At 39.3% G+C, this 17,563-nt stretch overlaps 1 protein-coding gene across 3 annotated transcripts in view; it reads right to left on the bottom strand.

The window, feature by feature from the left end:
• Positions 1-17,563, bottom strand: part of FRZB (frizzled related protein) — a 56,817-nt gene that overhangs the window by 17,114 nt on the left and 22,140 nt on the right. The window contains exons 2-3 of one of the 3 annotated variants that reach the window (XM_012468614.3): positions 16,090-16,845; positions 9,115-9,162 (exon numbers count right to left, since the gene is read on the bottom strand). In XM_012468614.3, coding sequence (XP_012324037.1) covers positions 9,115-9,162; positions 16,090-16,567 — 526 coding nt within the window. In that variant the 5' untranslated portion in view covers positions 16,568-16,845. Of the gene's footprint in view, positions 1-9,114; positions 9,163-16,089; positions 17,144-17,563 lie in introns of those variants that run through there. The other 2 variants (XM_064373281.1, XM_021668887.2) reach the window with 2 other exon arrangements.

Raw genomic sequence — 17,563 nt, 5'->3', positions numbered from 1 at the left:
CCAGTTCCATGTTGCTTCAATGACAGAATTTCACTCTTTTTATATCGGAACAATATGTCATTGTGTATATATACCACACTTTCTTTCTTCATTCATCCACTAATAAGCACTTCAGGTGATTCCACATTTTGGCAATTGTGAATAGTGCTGCACTAAATATTGGAGTCCAGATATTCTTCAATGTATTAATTCCCTTTCTTTTGAATATATACCCAGTAGTGAAACTGCTGGATCATATGATAGTTCTATTTTTAGTTTTTTGAAGAACTTCCTATTGGTTTCCATAGTGGCTGTACTAATTTACATTCCCACCAACAGTGTACTAGAGTTCCCCTTTTTCCACATCCTCACTAGCATCCATTATTCTATCTTTTTGATAAAAGCCATTCAAACTGGGATGAGAGATCTCATTGTGGTCTTGATTTGCATTTATCTAATTAGTGACGTTGAAAATATTTTCATTTACCTGTTGGGCATTTGTATGTCTTTTGAGAAATGTCTATTCATATATTTTGCCCATTTTAGTTAGATTATTTGTTGTTTCTTATTTTGTTTTTGCTATTGAGTTGTCTGAGTTGCTTATATATTCTGGTTATTAAGCTCTTGCCAGATAGTTTGCAAATATTTTCCTTCATTCTATGGATTGTCTCTTCACTTTGTTGATTGTTCCCTTTGATGTGCAGAAGCTTTTTAGCTTGACTACTCATTACATTTCTGAGGAATGGTGGGACAGATGGACTAAAACCAAATAAAGTTTCAGTATTAGGGACCTAGAAAAACAATGGTGCCACATACTTAAATGAGAAAGTTACAAAAGAGAAAGTTTTAATTAAAAGATTACTTCAAGGCTGGGTGTGGTGGCTCATGCCTGTAATCTGAGCACTTTGGGAGGCTGAGGCAGGTGGATCACCTGAGGTCAGGAGTTCAAGACCAGCCTGGCCAACATGGTAAAAACCCTTCTCTACTAAAATTACAAAAATTAGCCAGGCGTGGTGGTGGGTGCCTGTAATCCCAGCTACTTGAGAGGCTGAGACAGGAGAAGTGCTTGAACCCAGGAAGCAAAGGTTGCAGTGAGCTGAGATTGTGCCACTGCACTGCAGCCTGGGCAACAGAGCAAGACTATCTTAAAAAAATTACTTCAATGGGCCAGGCGCGGTAGCTCACGCCTATAATCCCAGCACTTTGGGAGGCCGAGGCGGGTGGATCATGAGGTCAAGAGATAGAGACCATCCTGGTCAACAAGGTGAAACCCTGTCTCTACTAAAAATACAAAAATTAGCTGGGCATGGTGGCGCGTGCCTGTAATCCCAGCTACTCGGGAGGCTGAGGCAGGAGAATTGCTTGAACCCAGGAGGCGGAGGTTGCGGTGAGCTGAGAACGCGCCATTGCACTCCAGCCTGGGTAACAAGAGCGAAACTCTGTCTCAAAAAAAAAAAAAAAAAAAAAAAAATTACTTCAGTAAAAAATACATTATTTTTGAAGTACCCAAAGAGTACCCAGGTAGAAGTGTTACTGGAGGGAAGCATGGTACTTTGTCTCAGAGAGTGATCAAAACTAGAGTCATAAAATTGATAATTCAGCCTATGTAGCTTGATGGACTCCAATAGGATGAATCCCTATGAGGAGAGAGAAACAGAGGCTAAGCACAGAGCCTCAGTGACTGTCTACAGTTGAGGGACAGGCAGAGAAGAACTAGGACAATTTGGGTAACAGCTCAAGGAGAGGAATGCTTAGGAAAGAGAACTGGTCAAAACTATCAATTGTTGCAAAGTAATGGAAAGAATCCTATAGTTTTAAGCTACTGTATAATTACAAAAATATTATTTATTTATTCTATTATTTTCCAATAAGGTGTAGAAGCTGGCTTTATAGTCAGTAAACATTTGCACCAAAGAAAAAAACTGAATTCATTCTCAAAATTGGTAGTAAGCCAAAAGGGAGGAAAGAATTTTAAGAGAAGGAAAGAGAGGGAATGAATGGGTCTATACTACTCAAGCTAAGCATAAATTACGTCAGCAAAAGAGGGAGCGGCCTGGCAGGCCTGGCAGCTGCAGTCACCAGGAATCTCCAGTTGCTCAGCAGCCACCAGGCAGCTACCCAGCGGAGCTTCTCTGGAGCACCTTTGGAATAGGGCCAAGAAGAAGTTAGTGAAATCTCTGGAGGAACATCTGACCTATGCTAATGTTTTCCTAGTTTAAAGATAAATCAGAACGGAACTCAGAGATCAATACAATCTGATTTTATATTAGGAAATGGGCCCCAAGAAATAATTTGGTCACACTTATATATTTAGTGTCAGAATTTACCAACTCTATCTCTGCTCTGGAGACATTTGTGTTTTTCAAGTATAAAAGTTCATAAATTGGTCACCATCACAAAGCAGAAAATGGGGAGAATTTTTTTTCATTATTTTAATTAAAAAAAAAAAAAAAACCTTGGACCACTTGAATATCTGCCTTAAGTTTCTGTGTGCTGATTTGATAGGTCAAGTGACTAGGTCACTTAAACAATAGAACAAAATTGTTTTTCTCCATATTCCATGTTATGGAAATAAAGAGCATCTATTCCTTATTACAATAGTGGATTTGCAACAGCAAAACATACAATTGGATGCTGTTCAGAGTCATTATCTCAAAAAAAAAGAAAGAAAAAATTGTTAAGCTCTAAGGCAAAGAATAAATTAACTAGAGTGAAAGAATTTCTTTTCCAAATTCCAGACAGAAACAGCTTGACACTTTGGAAAGAGGTTCTTATGTGGGTTACAGTGTTTTCGTGCCTTCCTCATTTCCTGTTTTATCATGATCAACCTCAGCTGTTACAGTTCTCTAAAGCATAATTTTCTGAGTGTGGACAAATTATATTTTCTCTTTAGAACACGTGAATATGTTAGTGTTTTTTCACAAATAGAATGAGCTTTGGTTTTGCCTATTTGTTTTCATCACTCTCATTATACCAGAGAATTGGAAAACATTTGTTTTTTTCTTTCTTTTTTCTTTTTTTTGCTTAACATACCTGATAGCAGTAACTTAATGGAAAACATTTTTAAAAGAGAAACAGTAAACACTGACTGAGAACACGACATTTGTTCTAGGTAGTTTTACATGTTGAACTGTTTTTTGTATATGGTCGATAGTGTTGTTGACGTGTTTGCTCTCTCTCACACACTGAAGTGCTATATTGCTCTAACCATAACTTTATAAAAAACTGGTAACATATACATGTCCTTGGCCAGAAATTTTGACTCAAGAATTGCAGTTTTATACAAATAAGTGTAAGGTTTGAATGAAGCAACTGAGATTTAAATGAGGCAACTGAGGCCAGTTATTGGAATAAAGAAATTTAATCAGCTCCTGGGCAAGGTTCTACGGTCCGACAGGAGGGGCCGGAGAAGTCGCGCTTCTCTTCTTGGGGTGTGGGGTTTTATAGGGAGTAGAAGTGGCTGATTGACTTTGGGGGAAACAAAGACAAGGTAGTTCTATTGGGTATTAAAAGTTCTACTGGGGACAGGCGAGGTGAACAAAGCGGGGGCATTTCCTTTGGGTATGAAGGGAGTGAGCACGGATGAGGGGCTGGCCAAGGACGTACGGGGGAGCTACCATAGGGCAGGTTCTTGGCGGGCCTTTTCAAAATTTATGGCGGGTGCAGGGCTGAGATTGGAATGCGGAAATGGGCAAGGGGAGCCTACGTGGAGAGGGCAAATGCTGAGCAATGTGCTCAGAATGATGACATAGTTTTTAGGCGCGGAGAGAGAAGGGCGTGTCCATTCGGCTTCCAAGGAGGCACCGGCCTTACAATAAGCTTTTCAGTTCGGGTTGAGAAAACATAATAGAAGGAGTGATCCTTAAAATAGCAACATTACTAGACACCAATGATTTCCAACTGATTTTATGACACTGAAAGACATTCGCAATTACATAACAAAATCATTCTAAAATAATTTTAATTTACTTATGTAAATATTTGTTGGGGACACCTTTGGTAGACATTCCCTCAGATCAAACACATGTCACCCTGATAAGATCCAGTGGAAGTCAATAGAGAAAACTGTCCCAATGTAATAAAAATTGATATTTCAAACTTCTTTACAACTTAATAAATGTTTCATTTCCACAGATAAGACACCTTATAAGGCAGGATATACTGACCAAAGTCAGTGCAAAATACTAGAGGAAAGTGAAATGGAATATATGGTGCTCATTGCAGCTATCATATTGTAGAAACAAATGCAGCATTAGTCATAGTAACAAAAACTGAAAACAACCCAAATATCCAGGAACATTAGAATAAACAAAGTTTACTACATTCAATAATAGAATACTATATAGCAATTAAAGTAAAAAACTACTGCTATACACAGCGTAATAAAAAGCAAAGGAAATCACATGCACACACAAAAATACATACTGTAAAATTCCATTCATATAAAGTTGAAGATCAGGCAAAATTAATCTATAGTACTAGAATTTCTGGTAGTAGTTACCTTTGAAAAGAAGGGTTGGGGTAGTGACTTGGAGGCTCCTCGAGTGCTGGTAACGTTACATATCTTGGTTACAGAGAGTGGTGACTTTGTAAAAATGCACATTTATGATTTGTGTACTTTTCTGCATGCATGTTATAATTTAATGGTTTATTTTATGGACTCCATCTTGTTTCTCCCACTGAAAGCAGATCTGAAACCTGAACAGAGTGCCTGAAGCAGCTACATAAGAACTCTAAAAGGTAATACAAGCAGAGTAGGGAGACTGGGGGGAAAAAAACAATACCATAAAACTGATTGGGGGCTCATCATTTCCCCCTCTGTTATCCACCAGTCTGGTGTCAACACAGCCTGTATCCTAGAGGTGAGCATTGTGCAGACAGAGTACACTCCAGGAGAAACCCTCTAGTTCTAGCTCAAGAAATGGAAAGGATCTCTAACATATCAGCTTCTTGCACTCTCTTCCTCAATGCATCCTGGGACTGTGGTAACAGCTGCAACAAGAGAGACCCTCAGGAACCCAAAACTCTGATGAAGGAGAGAAACTTACTCTCTGATTAGAGGACTTGTAGTTCCAAAAGACAGGGGCAAAGCATCATTACTTTGTCTCTCTCTCTGTGTGTCCTCCCATCTGAAGGAGCAGTCACAAGAAGTGAATCACAGAGTGGGATAAAGCTCCAGCTTTCTGGCCAAAGTACCAAAACAGGGAGTTCCAAGAAACTGAAAAGTGCTAGGGAGATCACAGAGAGGAAGGAACTTGGGAAAGGATTTTGTAAAGTTGTTTATGAACTACTGAACTCACCCCTGGGCATGTGTGACTCTGACATAAAACAGTATATCATAGATTTCAAAAACTGTGCTATGGGATAAATTATTGCCCTGACCTCATGCTGGCCACTGAGTGATACACACATAGGATAGATATGGAAGGTACATCAAAGGCTTTGGAAATGGAACTGACATTGAAATCATAACCCACAGAAGACTAGGCAGAATTTGCAGCCTAATCCTAACTAGTTGACTGATGCTAAAATTAAAAAAAAAATAAACATTTTCCATATAACTTTAAATAAACAAGACCCAAAGCTTTATTGCATGTATTCAAAATGTCCAGGATTGAACCCGAAATAACTCTACACTTGAAGAATTAGGAAAAATAATTTCAACTTGAGTGGAACAAGATAATTAGATGACACAAATGATGAAATTATCCAACAATGACTTTTTGGTAGTTATCATTAAAATGCCTCACAAATTAAGGGTGAAGACCGTTGAAATAAATGGAAAGATAGAAAGTCTTACCAAAGAAATACAAAATATGATGAAGAATCAAATGGAACTTTTAACTTTGAAAAATATACTAACAAATAAAAAACTATATGTATGTGTTTCAGAGAGCAGGAGATTGAACATGACCAATGAAAGAGTCAATGAACTTGTAGCTAGGTCAATAGAAAATTACCTAATCTAAATAAGAGAGAAAAAAGATTAGGAGAAAAAAATTAACAGAGGCTCTGGGGCCTGTGGGACAATATCAGAAGATCTAACATTCAGATCATCATAGAAGAGACTATTGCATAAAAAGCAAGTATTTGAAGAAATAATTCCTAAGCACCCCTCAAATTTGGCTTAAGTTATAAATTTATAGATTTAAGAAGCTTTGTTAACCCTAAACAGGGTAAATTCAAAGGAATCAATATCTGGACATGTCATAATCAAATTGCTGAAAAGTAAAGACAAAGAAAAAAATATCAAATGCAACCAAAGAAAACTGATGTATTACTTACAGGGAAACAATTTATTTGCAAGACTGCCAATTTCCCATAAGAAACATTGAAGCCAGAAGCAAGTGGAATATTTTTTATGTGCGAAATCTACTACAAACCTAGAATTCAGTATGCAGAGAAAATATCCTTTAAGAATGAAGGTGAAATGAGGATATTTTCAGGTAAAAGAAAAAAGACATTTTGCCAGCAGAACTGCTGTAAAACAAGTGCAAAAAATACTTATGAATTTTTTAAGTAAAAAATATTTCAGACAGAAGTTCTGTCTGAAGAACAGAAGAGAAAGAATACCAAAAGGAAGCATGGAATGTTGGAAAAGAAGAAAGAACAATAGAATTAAAACATTTGTATAAATACAGTAGGCTACTGTTTTCATGTTGTTTAAAATATATTTAATGGTTGAAAGAAAAAATATAAAATTATCTTGAGGATATATATCTCACATACATGCGTGTGTGTATGAGAGACAGAGAGAGAAAGAGAGAGAGACTCAATCCAAAAGAAAGAAGGGAATGTGAATAAAAAGGAGAGGGCACAAACAGAAAGTAAAATAGTAGCTCTAAATACAAATATCATTACATTAGCTGCAAATGGTCAAAACATACCAATCAAAAGACAAAGATCAACAGTATCAATTTTTAAAAAAAGATCTAACTATATGATGTCTACAAAAAATGTATTTAAAACACAATGACTTAAGTATGTTAAAAGTAGGATAGAAAAAGATACACCCTGCAAACACTAATCAAATGACAGCTGGAATAGCTAGAGCAATATCAGAAAAAATAGACTTTAGAGCAGTGAAAATTACCAAAGATGAAAGGACATTACATAATGAAAACATCAATTCACCAATAGGACATAAAAAATATTAAACAAGTATGTACCAAACAGAGCTTCAAAATACAAGAAGCAAAACTGACAGGCTGAAAAAATAAATAGAAAAATCCATAATATTTGGAGACCTAATCGCCCCTCTCTCAGTAATCAACAGATCTAGTAGACAGAAAATCAGCAAGAATATGAAAGAACTAAGTAACGGTATTGTTCAACTAAATTGAATCGACATTTAAAGGACATTCCATCCAACAGCAAAATACACTTTTTTCTAAGTGCACATGGAACATTCACCAAAATAGATTATATCCTGATTAGAGAATAAACTTTAATAAATTTAAAAGAATTGAAATCATACAATGTCTATTATTAAACAGCAGAATTAGAAAAATAGCAAAGATAATGGGAAAATCCTCAAAAAGCAGCAAATTAAACAGCACAATCCCAAATGATGCACAAGTCAAGGGAACTATCAAGGGAAAATATAAAATATTTTGAACTGAAGAAAAATGAAACTATCGAAGTTTGTGAGATGCAACTAAAGTCATTCTTAAATGAGTATTTATAGCATTACATTACATTAGAAGAAAGATCTTGGCCAGGCACAGTGGCTCACGCCTGTAATTCCAGCACTCTGGGAGGCCAAGGTGGGCAGATCACCTGAGATCAGGAGTTTGAGACCAGTCTGGCCAACATGGTGAAACCTTGTCTCTACTAAAAATACAAAAATTAGCTGGGAGTGGTGGTGGGCACCTGTAATCCTAGCTACTTGGGAGGCTGAGGCAGGAGAATTGCTTGAACCTGGTAGGTGCAGTGAGCTGAGATTGCATCACTGCACTTCAACCTGGGTAACAGAGCAAGCCTCCATCTCAAAAAGAAAAAAAAGGTCTCAAAACACAGTATAAGCTTCTACTCTAAGAAACAAAAGAAAAAGCAAAATCTCTAAAGCAAGCAAGCAGAAGGAAAGAATCAATAAAATTGAAAACAGTAAAACAATAAAGAAAATGAATAAAACCAAATGATGTTCTTTGCATCCAGAATATGTAAAGAACTCTCAGAACTCATTAAGAAAACAACCTGACTTAAAATGGGCAAAAGAATTGAACACTTTAACAAAAAGGATATATGTGGATAGCAAATAAACACAAGAAAATATATTCAGCATCATTAGCCATTAGGGACATGTAAATTAAAACCACGCTGAGTTATTACTACATACCTATTAAAATGGCTAACAAAAAATATTGATAATACCAAGGGCTAGCAAGGATATGGAACATTACTGGCACAAAACTGAACAGCCATCTTGGAGACAGTTTGGTACTTTTTTACAAAATTAAATATATACTTACCATATAACCCAGCAATCCTATTGCTACATATTGAGCCTAGAGAAACAAAAACTTACATTCCTACATAAACCTGTACTTGAATGTTTATAGTAGCTCTATTTACGATTGCTCCAAACTGGAAACAACCCAAATTTCCTTGAAGGAGTGAAGTGGTAAACAAATGGTCGTACATCCAAGTAACAAAATATTCAGTAATAAAAATGAATGCACCATTGATACATGCAACAATTGTATAAGTCTCAAAGGCATACTGTCAGTCTATTTACATGAACAATCCAATCTCAAATAGACAAAATTACAGTGATAAAGAAAAGATGAGTGATTGCCAGTAGATGAAGGTGGGGGAAACTTATAATTATAAAGGGATACAGCATGAAGGAGTTTTGGGAGATGATGGAATTGTTCTGTATCCTGATATGGTGGTGGTTACATGAATCTATACATAATATTAAAATTTATGTGTACTAAACTGTATATCAAAAGAAAAGATCAATTTTACTACCTGCTAATTTTTAAAATAAAATTAATATAAATCAGGAAATTTTTTAAAGTTTTCTTATAAAATGTAGGGTACAAACTTCCCCAAGAATGACTTGAGTATCTAGATTACAACAATGGCTAATCTGATCACACATGAAAACCAGGAAGATAATGATATACTCACCACTGCTTGCCCCTCTACAGTTTCCATTACTAGAATCCATAGGAAAATCTGAAAGGAGGTGATAGAACAAAGAATCCATAAGATATTTGTTTTATTTCAAGAATTCCTAAAGATAAAAATCTAACTCAATCACAAGTTTGGTTTGGGTAAGAATCCAGTTGTCTCAAGGAAGTAGATTCTTATTAGCATCATGAGGTTGGCATTCTTATCATTTGTGGGTTGAATATGGTTGAGATCTATTTCTTCATGACTCCAATTCAGTACTTTTATGTAAGAGTTTTACATTTGTAGTAAAACTTTATGCTAAATTAGTTTAATGCCTCTTTTTATTCTAAGAGAAAATAGTATTCTTCCTTTGTCCTTTTTGTTTATAGGTCATATCAGGAATAAATTAAACGAGGGGTTAATACTGTTTTAGGACAATAACACCCACAATTACAATTAATGTATTACTTTCTCAGGTTTAGTAATCATCAGCAAATATTTAAAAAGCAATATCCAAGAAAAGATAGCAGTTAGCAAACAAACAGATAAGCAGGTAACAAACACTAATTCTAAAACACTTGGCTCAACTTGGGCATAAACTATTAATTACTAATACTTTCATTATATTCAAACATTTATTCATGATAAATGTACCCAAGTATTAGAGTAATGTGCTAGTGGTTTTCTATGTCTGAATAATCAAGTGATAAAATGCATACAAAAATAATGTCTTTATAAAGGAAGAAATCATGTTGGCCCACATTTGAAATGTTTATTGTTTAAAGGTTGAAATAAGAGTGAAAAATAAAACTTTGCTTGGTAAAAGAGAATCACTTCAAAATAGCTAAGCCAAGGAGAATGCTTTACTTCTTTCATTTTTATTTACAGGAATATGTTTCTACAATTTCACAAATGCTTAATAGTCAATTGTTAGAACTGTAAGACAGAAAACAAAAATTTTCTAATAATCAAAAATTATTATTATCAGAAAGCTAAACTTAGGAATTCTACCAACAAATTATTGTAAACTAAAATAGAAGGTATTATTAGTAAGTTTCATGCCCCAGGGTTTTTAGTGGAGATCACAGAGGTTTCCAGATGAGTCCTAAGGAGTTAGGAAACGTAGGGAGAGTTTTCCAGATAGAGAATAGCACTGAAAACATACTGAGGTGAGATGCCTGCAAATGTGGCTGAAACAGACAGCAGTATAAACAGAGAGAAACAAGCTAGAGAAGTCAGAAGGGTGAGATCACGCAGGCCAGAGGCAGATACCAAAGGATTTTAAGCAAGAGATTTGCATTTCAGAAAAAAATAAACTTTGGAATATGGAGGGGTAACACTGGAGATAAGAGAGACCATTACCATCCTATGGCCATAATCTGGGTGAGAAATGGTGAGGTCCAAACTTAGAAAGTAGAATTACAGAGGGAGGGAAGGGAATTTAAGTCAGAGTAGACCCAACAGCATGTGATACCTATTGAATGAGGGGAATGAGGAACAGGATAGAATCAAGACTGCCTCCCACAGCCAGGTGCAGTGGCTACGCCTGTAATCTCAGCACTGGGAGGACAAGGTTGGGCAGATCACCTGAGGTCAGCAGTTTGAGACCAGCATAGCCAACATGGCGAAAACCTGTCTCTAACAAAAATACAAAAATTAGCCTGGTGTGGTGGTACATCTGTAATCCCAGCTACTCGGGAGGCTGAGGCAGGGAGGCTGAGGCAAGGAGAACTGCTTGAACACAGGAGGCGGAGGTTGCAGTGAGCCAAGATCCTGCCGCTGCACTCCAGCCTGGGCAACAGAGTGAGAGACTCCATCTCAAGGAAAAAAAAAAAAAAAACTGCCTCCCTCTCAACAATAATATAGAAGTATAGAAAATACTAGAAAGAAGTGTATGCCGGTGGGGAAATGATGAGTTCACTCTGGGGCATGCTGAGACTGATGGACTAGGGACTAGACATGAGCATCTGGGATGTATAATCTCTACTATCTCAAAATTGCAGTGAAGTCAGAATCTCTTATCTCTTTGAATCCATTGTCTAGATGCCACCTTTTATTCTCTTAAACCATATATAAATGGGCTTCAAAATAAATGAAAAAAAACATTGTTCCTTTAACTGCAATCTGCTAGGCAAAGAATAACAGATTCTCTAGAAAGTTAGGAATTAGATTTCTCAAGGGAGGAAGCGTAGTGTAGAACAGGTTCCACTTTGAATTCTCTTTTTCTTACTAGCTCTTCTGACTTGGACAGTCACCCAGCTTCTCTATATGCCTTGGCTTCCTCTTCTCCAAAATGGGAATAATAGCACCTACCACGCACTCACGAGGATTAAGTGAACGTGCGTAATGCACTCAGGACAGCACCTAGAACGGAAGTGTTGGTAGCTTTTATTCTGTTGCCAATGGTTCCTGTCCTGAGGATGACACGTCCTCTCCCCTATGACGTTGTTGTTAAACATTTATATTGTGCTTTCCCATTTATCAGTAACTTCATATTAGTATTTCTTTTGTTCTTCACAGTCCCCAGTCAACTACTTCAATGTACAAAATTCATGGCAAATCTAGAATTCCAGCTAAGGACCTGTAACTCTGAAACTGTGGCTTTCTCTAAATTGAGGAGACGGAGCCAATTCTTAATTATTCAAAACTATGTCCATCTGTTGGCTCTTGGTCTGCTCATTCTAGACACCAAGTAGAACTACAAGAGCCAAATATAGCCAGTTGTACAATTTGTAGCAACAACTATATGAAGGTTTAGTGGGAATGAAATAAAAAGTAAATTATTAAAATAAGATTTGGAGACTACGTAAGATTACCCCGATAATGGGGGTTGCTCTAAATAAAGGCAAACACTATTAATATAACACTGAGATACTCTTCCCTAACCCATCCAGAGTGCCTTTCAATGTTTTACACCATGAAGGATCCTCAGAAGCATGTTTTCTCTTTAATCCTAATCTAAAATTTCCATTTCTCCTTTCCATTTTCCTCCTCATATCACACTAAATAATTCTTCCTTCTTGGTACTTGGCCCCTCAAATATTTGTAGACCAGGGCTAAAGAAAAGACTGCCTGTTTCTCTGAGAGTGGAGAAACGATTAAATGGCAACTCCTGCATGTGAAAGTTGGCACGGCTCTGCCAGGAGAGAGAAGGCCTGCAGAAACGTGCCGAGCAAGAGCTGGGGAGAAAAGTTAACTCTGCCACGGCAGCCAGCACTGACTGAGGAGTGATTATAAAGCCCTTGGCACGGCAAACTGTAGGTGTTGTAGAAATAGCTGTGAAATATCATACCATTAATTTTTCTAACTGCTTGATTCCTGGGTTTCTGAGATAAATTATTTGTAATTAACTTATCCATCAGACTTATTCTTTTCTTCTGTTGCTCCCAAAGGGATCTGCTCTTGAGCCTGAGGTCTAGGTCAATTTGTGTAAAGTGAAATATTAACTTTATATATTTAGAAGAAATAAGATCTGTTTTGCCAGTTAAGTTCCAGTGTAAAGCTTTTTTTTTATTATTTTTTCCCCCAGGAGATGAACTAATAAAAGTTCTAGGCTGCATCTGTATTTACCAACATAATCATTTCAAAAAACAAAATAGAGAATGTTAGTCAATTTGTTTTAACAGTGATAACAGTAAAATAGCAGCAGCAATTTTTTCAGTGCTTGCTAGGTCTAAATGCAATGCTTTATATGCAGTTTAATTTTTTTTTTTTCTTTTCTTTTTTCTTTGAGACAGAGTCTGGCTCTGTAGCCCAGGCAGGAGTGCAGTGGCGCCATCTCAGGTCATGGCAACCTCCACCTCCCGAGTTCAAGCGATTCTCCTGCCTCAGCCTCCTGAGTATCTGGGATTACAGTCGTGTGCCACTATGCCTGGCTAATTTTTTGTATTTTTAGTAGAGACGGGGTTTCACCGTGTTGGCCAGGCTGGTCTCCAACTCCTGACCTCAAGTGATCCACCCACCTCAGCCTCCCAAAGCGCTGAGATGACAGGAGTGAACCACTGCACCCGCCTTAATTTCATCTTTACCATGCCCTTGGGATGTAGATAGTTTTGTCCTGATTTTATAGATAAGAAAACTTTGAATTACAGAGGTCATATAATTTTCCTATAACAGTCGATGTGTGGGGCAGTCATTCAACACCTGGTCTGCCCACTCCAAGCCTATCCTCTTTACTCACCACACAATATTAAAGATTTGACTGAATATCACCACTAACTTGCTGAATGACTAAATTGAGCTGAGTTTTCAAATAATCTGTAGTCACACTATAGCAAAAATAAAATGTGTAATAATAATAATAATGATGGCCGTGATGGAACCCATTCTTTATAAAAATATGTTTACCTTAGTATTTTGAAAGCAAAATGTCATTTCAAGCATTACTCCATTTCAATAAGACTGCTTTGTAAAAGGTCCTAAGCTTGTTTGTGGAGTCACGATACACTATAAGAGAAAAGATTTCCACGAATGGTAGGATTTGAAAATCCTCTTGGCATTGAAAGAATGTAAAAGATTGTCCCATTTTCAGGGAGAACTAATTTTTATATTTAGCTGTACTGATACTAGTCAAAAGACAAAGGGATTCTCTTTATACCCAAATAAAGAAGGAAAAAAAACTCTGCTTTGTGAACTATCACATCCCACTGAACCAAAGAGTATATTGGAAATTGCATCTTAAGTTATACTGGCCACATGTGGTAGTTCCTAAGTAATTCCAGGTGTCTGACAGTTTGACCCAGCATAGGGAATGTAATTTTCAACTAGCTGGCCCTGGAAACCGGGAGACCCTTCAGGCTACAATCTACCTGTTTCATTCCCAATTTCCACCTCCCCCCACCCTTCAGCTCCCCCAGCCACCACAGTCTCTGGTTCACACTGAAGCTTATGGAAGGGGACAGGGACACCATCACTAAATATGATTCCAACTACCACCTATTTTTCTAGCAAGGATGCTGTCAGTAAAGCAAATATTCTGGCACTTTAAAGAAGCTCAGAAATCAGGTCTCATGAACTGACACATTGTTTCCATGCATGTCCTATTTGAGGGCTTCAATGAGGCAACTGTTCCATGTTTGTTTCAGTGATTGGTAACTCAGGGACATTTAATGAAACTGCTTCCCCTCTTTACTGACTATGGCTTTAACCTTGCCAAACCTCACTCACTCTAGGTCCACCTCTAAGGGAGGTTTAAGAGCAAGTTTTGTCCTTTAAGTGGGGAGGATGCATTTCAGCGTGAACCACTGCTACCTGATTCCTAGCACTTGGCCTGGGAGAAGCACCTGCATTTAACTGATTCAAAGTGCCTGGCAAATCAGAGGGGCACCTGTGCTGGATTCTTCCAGACTCTGCAGTCTGTGACTTTAGTGAGTACTCAGGCTCAAGCATGCTCTTTTAGCAAACAGTAATAAAGAATACATTTCTGTGATGATTCTACACAACCAGCTTTTGGTTCTTGATTAAAATCAAGAAGACAATAGGTATATTCAAAAAGTGATAAACTGAGGTCACCATCAAAAAGTTCTTGAAATCTTTGATTTTTTTTCCCCCTTCAACTGTTTTTACAATTACTTCTACTTCTCTCACTTTGTTAAATGAGTCAATAGTCAATGTGCACAGGAAGTAATTTTTTCAAACCAATTCCCTGATAACTAAGAATTACTACCTAGAAATGGACTGGGGACATGAGCCTAGACTGTGCAAGTTGAACGAAGAAGGAAAGTTGATGCCTAAGAAATAAACAGATGAAGGCAACCAAATCAACACATCTAAGACAGAGTTGATCTGGAGGGCGGGGTATGAAAGAGGACCACTAGTGAAAAAAATTGCCTTATTTGTAAAATATATGAAGGGTAAAACTTGAGGTTTGGGTTAGTTGTTAGAAGCAATACTGAGTCAGAATTAAATGGACCATAATGAAGTAGGTTTATTTGGGGTCTTAGAGTTATGAATGTCATAATTAGACTAAACACTAGTGAAAAAACTAGTGATTGATTCCATTAAAATTTAGAACTGCAATAAAGTTTTATGATAGGGAAAGACTGAAATAGCTGTGTGGTTGGTGCGCACACAGAAAAGGAGCATGAAATAAGATATTAAAGACAATTTTTTTGTGTGCAAAATATGAGAGTGGAATAAGGGGTGAGATTTAAAATAACATTATGTGAGTGAATGGTGATAACACACCTTAAATATAACTCCTTTCATCTGTATGCCACTTATAAAATGACTTGAAGGCATGTGAAAAGATCCCAGTAATTTCAGTCTGCCAGCTCTATGGCTGGAGCAAGCCACAGGAGCTAATTAACAGTGCATAGCAATGTTTCACAGCTGTTTCATTCCGGAATGGAAGAACAATTTATCTCATTGAAAGGAAGGGGAAATTTAAGGTGAAGGTAATTGCTCAAATTGGATCTTGAGCAAACACATACCCCTAACATCTGTCGGTTGGAGTAAGGTTATTGAAATTATCTCGGCATTTTTAATTAGAAGAAAATGGGGCTTCAGTTTTCTGTTTCCTCCATACAATCTTAAAAAGCAGCTAAAACACTAAAGATATAGAAGCCTGATGACTGAGATTGCCTGAGAATCAGGAAAGAAATCCCAATGACTATAAACCAATTGTAAAAGAAAAGAGCATCACTCTGCAAAATGTGGCTACTTCCACGTGTATAGAGTTGAAGTGAAGGATTCCTGTGGAGTCTAAGTGTGATGGGTGTGGAATGCACAGAGTGCTTTAGAAAGATCATCTATTGGAACACAGTGCAAGAGTGCATCAGTTTGGAAGGTGATGAGGTGAGGTTTTTTGTTCTGTTTTGTTTTTGAAGAAAGAAGACAGAAGAAGAAGAGTGTTTGATAGAGGAGCAGTTAAGGGAGAGTTAAAGATAAGTGATCCGAAGAGAAGAATTAGCGAGTAAAGGCGACTAACAAGGACTCCAAGAAGTGAGGGAGCTGGAAGGTAAGGGGAGAGTGGGCCGTGGCAAAACTCACCAGCTCCGTCCGCAGTGACGATGGCCTCGGGAGAGATGCACACGCCCCGGTCGTACACCGGCAGCTCCTCGCAGGCCAGGTTCTCCGGCCACGAGTGGCGGTACTTGATGAGGATGGGCTCGCAGCCCTGCCGGGCCCGCTCGCACACAGACTTACAGGGCTTGATGGGCTCGTGCTGGAAGTCAATGGTGCAGATGGGCGCGTACATGGCACAGAGGAAGAAGAGCAGGTCGGGGCTGCAGTGGGTGCCCAGGAGACCTTCGAACTGCTCGATGGCCAGGATGGCGTTGGCCTGAGTGCTGTGGTGCAGGTGGTTGGGCATCTTGGTCATGTTCCAGGGCAGGGACTTGCACAGGGGGATGCGGACGGGCTCACAGGCTGCAGCCCGAGCCCCGGGCACCCGAAGCAGGCAGAGCGCAGCCAGGGCGAGCAGCCCGGCCCGCAGCAGCAGCATCCTTCCCGGGCTGCCGCAGACCATGATCCCGGCAGGATGGGGCAGGGTGCAGCCGCGCAGTGGACGCCGAGAGGCCCGCTCCGCCGTCTCCGCCTCCCCGCTGCAAGTGGACACAAGGATCTGGGAGCCTCTCCTCCCCCGGCAATCACTGCTTCCTTGGATCAAATTCCCCCAATGGGGTACCACGAGCTTTACCGAGCTCCAGCCGCCGCCCCAGCCGCCCAGGCTGCTCTTTCCCAAAGTCTAAGCCTTCGGAGGCGGCAACATCTATTTATTCCTCTCCCTCTGGCAGAAGCATCAGACTTCGCAGATCAATCAGATAAGAGGGACACGAGAGGAGGCGAGGAAGACAGAAAAACAAAAGTAGGATTCAGCTGAGAAATAGTTGGAGCTATGGGGTGTCACGTCCCCTAGATCATGCACACAAAAAGATCCTAAAGAAAGCACTAAATTCTCCAAAGTCAGGGGGACAGAGGGGTTGAGGGGAAGGAGGGAGGAGAAGCTCGTAACAGGAGAGAAGGGTGCAGTAAGAGTTTGCAAGTCCTGTGGGCTAAGAAGATCTAATTCTCCGTATAAGCTGCAGCCTCCACTGGGGCTGCCACCCGGGCTGGCAGGAGGGACGCGCGGGAGGAGCCTCGCCGGGAGGTCTGTGCCTCGGCCCCCGCGGCTCCGAACTTTCCCACCTCTGGCCCGAGAGGGAGCTCCGCCCCCGGGGCAGTCTCTGCCCTCCCACGCCTGCTGCTCTTCCCGAGAATGGAGTGGGCGCCCGGGGGAGAGAAGGCCTGGGGGGTCGCAGGCGGTGGGGGCGCGAAGCCGTGCGAAGCGGTGGGAGTGCGACCCCAAGACAGCGCCGTGTCGAGCTCCGCCCTCACACTGCGGAACCCGACTTTAGTCCCAGAGATGAACCCCCAGCCCTTCACTAAAAAGCCCGCTCCAATTCCCTACGGAAACGTCCCCCTACTTCCCCACTCGGGAACCCACCCGAGACCCTCCTTCCTGGAGGTATTTCGTTTGAGCAAA

The sequence above is a fragment of the Aotus nancymaae genome, unplaced genomic scaffold (genome assembly GCF_030222135.1).
Source record: "Aotus nancymaae isolate 86718 unplaced genomic scaffold, 86718_ANA_hifiasm-v0.15.2.pri h1tg000008l, whole genome shotgun sequence".
NCBI classification, from domain to species: domain Eukaryota; kingdom Metazoa; phylum Chordata; class Mammalia; order Primates; family Aotidae; genus Aotus; species Aotus nancymaae.
Note: the sequence above shows the minus strand (reverse complement) of the source record. Positions and strands in the feature narration are given on the sequence as shown.